This window comes from Zalophus californianus, chromosome 2, assembly GCF_009762305.2.
Source record: "Zalophus californianus isolate mZalCal1 chromosome 2, mZalCal1.pri.v2, whole genome shotgun sequence".
Lineage (NCBI taxonomy): Eukaryota > Metazoa > Chordata > Mammalia > Carnivora > Otariidae > Zalophus > Zalophus californianus.
Genome location: NC_045596.1, coordinates 130,817,899 through 130,828,403, shown reverse-complemented (window position 1 = coordinate 130,828,403; position 10,505 = coordinate 130,817,899). Strand labels below are relative to the sequence as shown.

The 10,505-nt window shown below is 35.6% G+C and overlaps 1 protein-coding gene across 8 annotated transcripts in view; it reads right to left on the bottom strand.

Moving 5' to 3' along the window:
• Window positions 1-1,544: 1,544 nt before the first annotated feature.
• Window positions 1,545-10,505, bottom strand: part of GUCY1A1 (guanylate cyclase 1 soluble subunit alpha 1) — a 60,852-nt gene continuing 51,891 nt past the window's right edge. For all 8 annotated transcript variants that reach the window (XM_027600299.1, XM_027600308.2, XM_027600306.1 and 5 more), the window contains one exon: window positions 1,545-3,478. In XM_027600299.1, coding sequence (XP_027456100.1) covers window positions 3,277-3,478 — 202 coding nt within the window. In that variant the 3' untranslated portion in view covers window positions 1,545-3,276. The remainder of the gene's footprint in view (window positions 3,479-10,505) is intronic.

Sequence of the window (10,505 nt, the reverse complement as noted above, 5' to 3'; positions counted from 1 at the left end):
TGTGTGAGAGATTCCTTTTCACTTTTTAAATAACGATTTATCCAGGTAAAATCCATGCACTTAAAACTACTACAATAACTCATTAACCCATTCTTTTTGGGACTATTAACTGTTGTTTTAACAGCAATTTGAAAGTTACCTTAAAGCATTATATAGCCCCAGACTTCATTGGGACTCTGCATGTAAAGCTCCAGTTGGGCACTTTCCCATTTGGGGAGTCTCAGGGAGCCATGTCTAACCCCCAGACCCACTATGTGGAGTAAACAGTCCCCTTTGTTCACCTCATTCACTTACTAGACCCACCATAGAACACGCTTTCCCATTCTATGACTGCTTCTGACTTAACCATAAGACGTGCTTGGAAGGGTCTACCTCGGCATGACTGGCAATATGAAGTATCTGGAGGAAAGGTTAGTAAAACGTTAAAGCAACTTTTCTTTCCTTCCCACCAAAGGATCTGAAGGACTAATGGCCTTTAGAGTAATATGAAATTCCTATACCAGACACGCCAGCTTTATGTTCATATCTGTGTGTTCAAACTCAGGAAATAGCATGAATCATTTTCTTTTGAGATATGGAAGGAACAAGAAGCCATGGATGGAAACAATAAGACCAGAACAGAAGGAACAGTTCCTGGAATTCCGGGGAATTAGGAAAAACAGGCTGATTGGGAAGCACTCTTGGGACCCACATTACTTTTTCGAAAAGTTAACCTGGCTACAATATTCAGAACCCTCAGCCCCCAACCCTGTCATATACCCTCTCTGTCCATTCTTTCCTACATCCTCAATTTCACTCCTAACTTCAGAACTGCTAGTTTGATCTCTTACTTTCCTTGAAAACTTACCCTCTAGGCTCTCTGTCCCTGGCTACCATCAGTGGTCTGGATCTGAAAATGTCTCCATAATTGCTACCCTCCAAAGTGGGTAAGCTAGAGAGTAAAAAGGGTTTCCTTAATTTTTTTTAGTATCCACACTGCATTTTGAATACATTCTATCATGGAAATGTATGTTCATCGTAAGATCCCTAAAATATTCCATAATTAATGAGCCTTTGTAGGCTGGCCTAGAGTATCTATCACAGAAGATTTAATTTCTCTGTGAAATTACATTCTTGGTAACTTTTATTTAGGTAAGATTTCAAACTTATGGAATAGTTACAGCAATAGTACAAGGAGTTCCTATATAGCTTTTACTCACGTTTACATTTTCTTCCATTGGTTCTGTATGTGTGTATACAGAGAAAATATTTTTTGAGTTTTAATTAACTTACAAACTTAGAAGACAAATCATTATCAAATGGGGTCTGTTTAAAAATTTGATAAGGAGACATTGTGTTTTATGCTTTTTAATTTCCTTTAATTCATATCATTTTTGCTGTAATAATGGTTCAGTTCCAGAAAGAAAAATGTATTTAAGTTTTTATTTTTCTTTAAAATGTTTTTATTGGGGCGCCTGGGTGGCTCAGTTGGTTAAACGACTGCCTTCAGCTCAGGTCATGATCCTGGAGTCCCGGGATCGAGTCCCGCATCGGGCTCCCTGCTCAGCGGGGGGTCTGCTTCTCCCTCTGACCCTCTTCCCTCTCGTGCTCTGTCTCTCATTCTCTCTCTCTCAAATAAATAAATAAAATCTTTAAAAAAATAAAATGTTTTTATTAACTTCATATAATTATGAGACTATAACTCTATTTTTCCAAGGCCTATGGTACTTTCCAATGATAGGATTGGTATTTAATAAGATACAGTTAGTGCTTCACGAGGTTGGGATTTCATTCACTAACTTGTTGTATCTGTCGTAGTAAACTTGGGATACTAGAGGCCAATCAGTAATCACTTTTTATTCCTAAGGTCACCAGGCTAGTGTATCTATGACTCTGTTAATACTGATTTAAAAATTATAATGTTCATCTTTCTCCTCTTTTGAAATGGAGCTCTTTTTAAAATCAGATCCTTATCCCAAACCAAACTCTGTAGGTTATTTAGTTCTTCAGAGAGCTTAGACTAATATCACTAAAAATAGAAGTTCCAGCTCCAGAAAAATGTTTGAGAATTTTCTTAATGAAATCATAACATCATTTTCTTCATCAATACTAACATTCTCTTTAAAAAATATCATTGAGATCATTCAACTAGATTAAAAACATTCACAAATGTGTACTTAATTAGAGAAAAAAACTTGATGATTCTTAGGACATATATACACACTAAAGTGTCCAACACAAATATTTAAAAATAAGCTATTAGCAAAAAAGAACAAGTCTCATTTCCCACTTCTGAACTTAGATTTTCTCATTGGAACTTTATACGGCTCAGTATGGCAATGCAGGATGTCTGCTCAAATAGATCCAAATTTGTGTGTGTGTGTTTAAATGTTTTACTTCTGGACATTATGGTATATTCCCTGGATTCTTACTTTACTCTCATGTTGCTTCTAATTAAATTAAATTAGAATGATATTATTGCATTTTAATATAGGCTGTAACCCTCTTTTATCCCAAATGTTATGATACAAAAATGAATTAATAGGAATTAAATTGTTAATATGAATTAAAATAGCCTTTACCAAAGTGCAGAATAGAAAAATGTCAAACAAAAGGCAGTATTTATTGATATGACACATTACGTTATGGCAGATATTTTTATAAAACAATCTTTGATATTTATAGAAGAACTACTTTATATTCATATTGCATCTAACCCATAATTGCTTATTTTCTTAAAAAAAAGAAAAAGGAAAAGTGCAACAGAAAAAATACTCAACCTATTTTGTTATATACACCAACAGTGAAATGAAGAAATGTAATAAAATGCAGAGCTGAAAGGTTCAAAGAGCTTATGGTATCAAAGACTCTAATTTCTATTTGGAAAGCTTTTTGGAGGTCACACTATCACAAATGCATTTTTACAACCATGGCATTCCACCATGACACAAGACTGTGTGTCATTCCATCAGGCTGTGCGGGTCAGGACACTGCAATTACCTGATAGATGTACATGTGCTGAATTGTGAGTACAGATAATAAATGGTGGGTATAATAACAGAAATAACCCCCAAATGCCATTTTTGAGGTTTCTTTCCTTTTTTTCTCCCTAAAGACTTGAAGTATCGAAGTAAATACATTTTTGTCATGTTAAGTGGAAGAAAAAGTAGATCGTGACTTAGCTCCTGAAATTTTAATACTGTTCTTAGTCATCTGCAATCGTAAAGTGCTTTTAGAGATTCCACCCATGCTCACAGGAGTCAAAACCCAAGGACTAATAATCAGATATATATTTTGCTAATCTATTCCTGAGGCTTTGCCTAAGAAATTGGCATTGCCATCTTCAACATCTTTCTTCTGGAACCATGGTTTTGAATTTGTTACTGGTTGATAATCTTCCAGGAAATGACAGATTCCAGGAATTTCACTGGGGAAGTTTGGTGGAAGTTCTTCCCTTGATCGAGGGGTAAACACAAAACCAGGGCAGTCTTTGAGTAATCTGAAAAGATTAAAATAAAAGTATTAATAAAGATTAAAATAAAAATATTAATATTAAAATTTAATACTGATATAACTGTCTATGCAAGAAAAAACAACCAAATCAATACTCCTGAGACTACAGATCTTCCTTGACTTATAATGGGGTTACATATTAATAAGTTGAAAATGCATTTAACATACCTAACCATGTAACCTACGGAACATCATAGTTTGACCTGGCCTGTCTTAATGTGCTCAGAACACTTAAAGTAGCCTGCAGTTGGGCAAAATCCTCTAACACACAGACTATTTTATAATAAAATGTTTAATATCTCATATAATTTATTCAATATTTTATTGAAAGTGAAAAACAGAATGGTTGTAAGTGTATTGGTTGTTTATTCCCCTGATTGTGAATAAGAGTGTCATGTGGCATATCGCTAGCTAGGGGAAAGATCAAAAATTAGAATTCAAACTATGGTTTCTACTGAATGTGTATAGTTTTCCCACCATTGTAAAATTGAAAAATCATTAAGTTAATCACCAAAAGCTGGGAACTCTCTGTATTAATAAACCAATCATTTACAGTGTGATTGACAGAAAGATCATAATGATTTTTTTTTTAAGATTTTATTTATTTTTTGACAGAGAGAGACACAGCAAGAGAGGAAACACAAGCAGGGGGAGTGGGAGAGGGAGAAGCAGGCTTCCCGCTGAGCAGGGAGCCTGATGCGGGGCTCGATCCCAGGATCCTGGGATCATGACCTGAGCCGAAGGCAGACGCTTAATGACTGAGCCACCCAGGCGCCCAGATCATAATGATTTAAAAAAAAACACCTTCACAGAATAACAAAGAAGAATCAATTCACAATAACAAAAAAAATTCTACCAAATAATATATTTCACTCATATTAGGAAATAAAATTATAAAATATTTTTGTAAAGATATAACCAATAATTCATATAGCAGTAAATTTACAATAGTGGGAAAAAAACCAAAATAATCCAAAACTCTAATAATAGCAAAAGACCCCCAAACCCATGCATAAACATAGTTTTATAGAATAAGGCTTCCTAAGTTGAAAGAGAAAAGACATTGTCCATTTATTGATTCATTTATTTTGTAAATATTATGGAGAAGTAGTCAAGGGCAAGAAGCTGTAAAAGAGAAGTTCTATGTAAGATATATAGATATAGATATATATCAATAAGATATATATATAATCAAAGAATAACATTTGAATCTCTCAATAGAATTTTTATGAATTCTAGGTTAGTACGACTAAAAGGCGATTTAATTGTACAAACTGACACTCCTCTTACTATCTGGTATTTGAAATATTTCTTCTTAAATGTATCTGTTTACCACATTTTATTATCTGCTACTAACTACGTATCCATTATGGTAAACTCCTTTTATTGTATTTGCTTATTTTTAGTTTATTTTTCACGTTTTTATTCATATCCCAGTTAGTTAACATACAGTGTGATATTGGGTTCAACACTTCCATCGGTGCTCAGCACAAGTGCCCTCCTTAATCCCCTCCACCTATTTCACCCATCCCCCACCCTCCTCCCCTCTGGTGACCATCAGTTTGTTCTCTGCAGTTAAGGGTCTATGTCTTGGTCAGCCTGTCTCTCTCTCCCCCTTTGCTTGTTTGTTTTGTTTCTTAAATTCCACACATGAGTTAAATTCATTTTAAGTTCCAATCCTACTGATGAAGTTACTGGCTCTTCTTTCTATTTGCTTCCCTAGCTTTCTGTCAAATGCAAACTTCATAAGCATTTCTCTAACCTATTATTCAGGCATATGTATTCAGGATGGAAAATCTTGACAATTCTGGGCCCTAAATCAGCTTCCCCAGAAAACCACTTATATCTGCCCAACCAGACCATGGCCTCCGACTCATCTGTTTGTGATGTCATGCCTAAATGTAACAGAACGATGGTGTTGCATTAGGTTTGGTACCAAGACACCTCTCTACGTACTGAAGAAACCGACCGAATAGAAATCCAGATTTCAAAAATGACAGACCTCAAGTAGAAAAAAACATGTGAATATTCACTTAGCTAATTTTTAAAAACTCATCAATAAATATGTAATCTGCAAAATAATCAATCAAATGATGCTTTAGTCATGATCCATAAATATTTGAGTGTCTGTTATTTATGAGGCATAATATTTGGTAATATATAATGAGAAGTTACAGAATTCCATAATATTAAAATTATAAGCTTCTAGGCTGGAATAGCAGCAAAGATGTCAGTTTTCTAGCTTTTAAGATGGAATAATAATAGTACAGGCCTCTTAGGACAGCTGTGGAGATGAAGTAAATAGATTAAACATGATTGGTTAAGCATCAATTAATTATCAGTTAACACTCATCATATTGGTAACATTTAGGGAATAGAAACCTTCATATACTGTTGGTGGGATATAAATTGGTAAGACCAATTTGGACAGCTAATTGATGTTTAGTAAAGCTAAACTGGATATTGCCTATGATCTGGGAATACCATTTGTAGGTATATTATATATATATATATATATATATATATATATAGCTTATTCATACTCTAGAATACATTTTATATCACATGCACATATAGTGACATGCTAGACCTGGCCCATACTGGCTTATGAGAGCCAACAGCTAAACATTCAGGAATTTTATGAGCCAATTAACTCCACCTGTAGCTGAAACCTGCTGTGGTGGGAGTACATACACCATAGAAATCGGTAAATGCTAAAAATCAAAGATTCTCCACTTTACTCCCAATGCTGGTTTACCTGCACACTGCTGCATTAGGAATAGTTTAAATAAATGAACTAGGTTTACAATTCATCAAAAAAAAATCTCAAAAACATAATATGCAGCAGATTTAAGGCAAGTCGGGAAAGGACATGGATAGGTTGAACGGACATCTATTTTTCTCTGGTGGAACCTAAATGAGAGTTACACTCTTGGCCTCTCTCTGCCCACTTTCTTTCCTGGTAGTGAGTTTGGGAGAAGCTGCTGAGCATGCTCTCCTCAGCGCCTTCCTGCCTCTCTTTGGGAGCCTGCCTGTCTGCGGGAAATGTATGTTCTCAGCTGCTCCTACAAACCCTAAGGGGCATAGAGTCCAACATGTCAGACAGTTGGGGGGGTGGGGCCAGAATATTTTATTTTTTTTATAAAATAGGGATCTGAAACAAAAATGGCAACATACTGACATTTATTAAATATTAGGATTGGCCACATGCGTGTTACATTTTCTTTGATTTTTTTTCTGTAGGTTTAAAATGTTTAAAAATTAATTATAAAAATGCATAAAAATAAAACTAAAAAGGTTTGATAAATAACAATAATAAAATTATAGGTAATTAAGATCTTTCTTTTTTCTGTCCACATCAACCCAGCATCTTCTATTGAATATGGTAATTACAATATTAACTTTACATTTGAGTTCATATAAAATATTCAGCACTTAGAAGTGGCCTTAAAGTATGTCATTTGAATTGAGGTGCCTTGCTCACGAAGGCACATCTGGAGAGATGTGTTTAGCTGTACAGCATGTATTCTGAATACAAATTCTATGCTTTAAGAAACTTACAGATAAACACAATTAGAGTATCATGAAGTTAGAAATGTTCATTAAATCACCTTCAAGAACAAATCGGATTTTTTTTAAAAGATTTATTTATTTATTTATTTGAGAGAGACAGAGAACGTGCAGGGAGGAAGGGCAGAGGGAGAAAAGAATCTTAGGCAGACTCCTTGCTGAGTGTGGAGCCCGATGCGGGGCTCAATCTCAGGACTCTGAGGTCACCACCCTGAGATCACAACCTGAGCTGAAACTAAGAGTCAGACGCTTAATCGACTGTGCCACCCAGGTGTCCCAAAAAGATCAGAATTTTTAAGGAAAACAGTTTGGAAAAATAATACCATTTAGATGAAAGCCTGATGGAAGTCAGACCCAAGAAAAACAACAGTCTCAGGGCAGATGTCCACATATGGTGGGAGTTTTTCTTTATTCTCTCTCGACCCAATACCATTTTCCCCAAATTGCTGTATTAACTCTCCTTTTTTCTGTCATCTCTCCATATTCTCTTTCTTCTCTCTGTTCCTTCCCCTTCTAGAATTCAAGTCCTGTTTCCCTGTTATTAGGTTCTCAGATGTTTCTTGCAAACAGGAGTTCCTGGGTCTACGTCCCCACCCACCCTGGGCAGTATCCATTTATATCCCCCACGAGCCATTTTTGTCTTTAATGATCCCTGGATCACCACATAAACCTGTCTTATTAATCCACTGACCTGAAACTTGGACAATACTTAGTCTCGTCTCCGTTTCCTGCACTGCAGTAAGATCAAACAAGAAGGCAGAACATTGTCCCCGAAAATAAAATTCCTCATGACATTTAGAATAAAGGAATGTATAACTGTCATGACACAGCAACATTTTAAATTACTGATTAGAATTGGAAGTGAAAGGCAAGATTTGAAGTTAAGGACTTTTTGTGCGTGTGGGGTATGTATTCTGTGTCCTAAATTTGCAAGTGTCTCGTAAGTGTATCAGGGATGCTACGTTTGATATTCTTTTATTTTTTGAGAAATGTCACCCTAGATTTCAATGTATTACCAGTAAAGTTCTCCAAAGAAATAATTAGGTTTTATATCTGTACAATTTCTAATGGAGTCTACTGTTTGTCCCGAACTTTAACAGAACTGGAATTATGTCTCTATTTTACAATCCAGTTGTTAAATTTCATAAAGCATGGACTTTTGACTGAATTTAAATTATCTGTTCTCTTTTAAATTTTCCTATCATTTGGAAAAAAAATAAAGTAGTTTTTAAAAGAAAGCCTTTTAAAATGTGGTTACACGTATTTCACATTAAATACTTATTTCTTGCCTAAATAAAGCATTTTAACTACCACTTGCCCTTTAGAGAAGACATAAATATTTCCTATATGAGAGTAAGAGGTAAGTAAATTGAAAAAGGAAAAAACAAATAAACCATACCATATTTTTTTACAAAAGATAGAAATAAATTTAGCAAATGCATTGATGTTCAGTATCAATTAAATATTCATTATCATTTACATAGGTGTATAAAAACACATACTAAGAAATAATGAAAAAACACAAAAATGTGAATAGTTACTGTCTCTGGATCTGAGATTGAGTTATTTTTATTTCCTTCATAACTTTCCGATATTGTAAATTTTCTAAAATAAGCATATATTACTATTATAATAAAAAATAATTGATTAAAAAAAAGGTGACACTATGTATGGTGTAAAATCCTGTATGTGCATGCCTAATAACATTGACTATATGATGAATCTAAGGATTTAAGCTATGAGCCTTCTCCAGTTGCTGAAAATGTATATCAATGCGTCATGATCCTCTGTTGGGAAGACAAGAGATCCTAAATAACATTTGGGGAGTAAAAGGAGTAGCTGATATCAATGTCTCCTATCAAGATTTAAGACAACCAGACTCTGAGATATGAAACAAAGGAAAAATTTGGAAAAGTTTTGTCTTATACTGTCTGAAAACAATTAAATAGAAGAAATAGAAAATACACTTTTTTTTATGCAAAGGTTTGGTTTTAAGGATAGATACACAGCCAAGGACTCTTCATGGTGCTCATGCATATATATTATGTTATTGAACATGCAACAGCAATGAATGGATTAGCAAATACTCTTACTAATTATTACTCTCACATCCTCCAGATTATTACTCTCACATCCTCCAGAGAGCAGAGTCCTTTCCTCTAAGGACTTGAGTTCTTATCCTTGCCTGGCTTATGTGGGAAGACTCCAGGGCTATTAACCATTACAACAGTTTCCAAGGACTTTTCCAATTCTCTTGCTATAGTAACTCATTTTCAGATCAAAGAGTGGACTGTCAATCAATCAATACTTACTGCTTTCCTACTGTGTTCCAGGCACTGATCTGGGAAGTGGGGCTATAAAATGTATACGCAGGAGGCTGACACTCTACAAGGGGAGGCAGGCAATAAACACATAAAGAAAACACCGTTTCAGACACAGGTGTGAGCTAAGATGAAAAAATAAAATAACGTGAGGTGTGTGGGATGAAAGTTGTTCCTCTAGCTACGGCAGTTAACTGACCGGTGTGTCTTTGAAGAGGTGACATTTGACTTAAGGTCTAATTCTGAGAAAGAGGAAGACGCAGGATGATCCAGGGAAGAAGTGGAAAGCAGAGGAACAGTCAGTATCCTTGATTCAGGAATGGGTTTAGCAAGTCTGATGAAAAAAAGGAAGGGCAGGGTGGCAGGGTATCAGCGAGCGAAGGAGAAAGTGGAACAAATAAAGTGACACAGGTTGTTGGCAGGACACTGATCAAAGAGGACATTTTAGTCTGTGGTGACATACTTAAATTTTATTCTGGCTGCAGTGGGAAGCCATTGGAGGGGTTTTAATGCAGGAGTGACGAGATCTGATTTATACTTTTGAGAGACAATTTGGCTACTGTGTGGCGGGCGGATGGACGGTGGGGAGGAGTTGTACAAGAAAGCAAGCAGAAGGGTGAGGATGATCCTGGGTTGGCTCTGGTGGGACAGAGGAGGGAGCCTTGCCTTGGGGTGTAGTCCTGAAGGAAGTGAAAAAAGATGTATTCAGGATATAATTTGTAGGTGGATGTGGTAAGTTGTTGGGGAGAGAAAGCAATGATCACTCTGAGATTTAGAGTCGAAGGAACGCGATAGATGGTGGTGCCATTTTAAGGAGATTGATAAAGTTAGTCTGGCTGGGGGGAAAGGATCTCATCGGGCTCTGGTATATGGAAAATCATGTGTTCTAAGATGATCATGTTAATTTTAATTTGTCAATTAGTCATCCAAATAGAAACATAGAATAAGATACACAAGTCTGTAGATCAGTGGAGAATTGTGGGATGGGATAGAGATTTAAAAAAAAAAAAAAAAGTGAGTCAGTAAAGTCCAGACATAGAAGACAATGGGGACAGAGCTCTGGACACTTCAAAGGTTTGGTAGGAAAAGAGTAACAACACAAAACACTGAGATGGTGAAGTC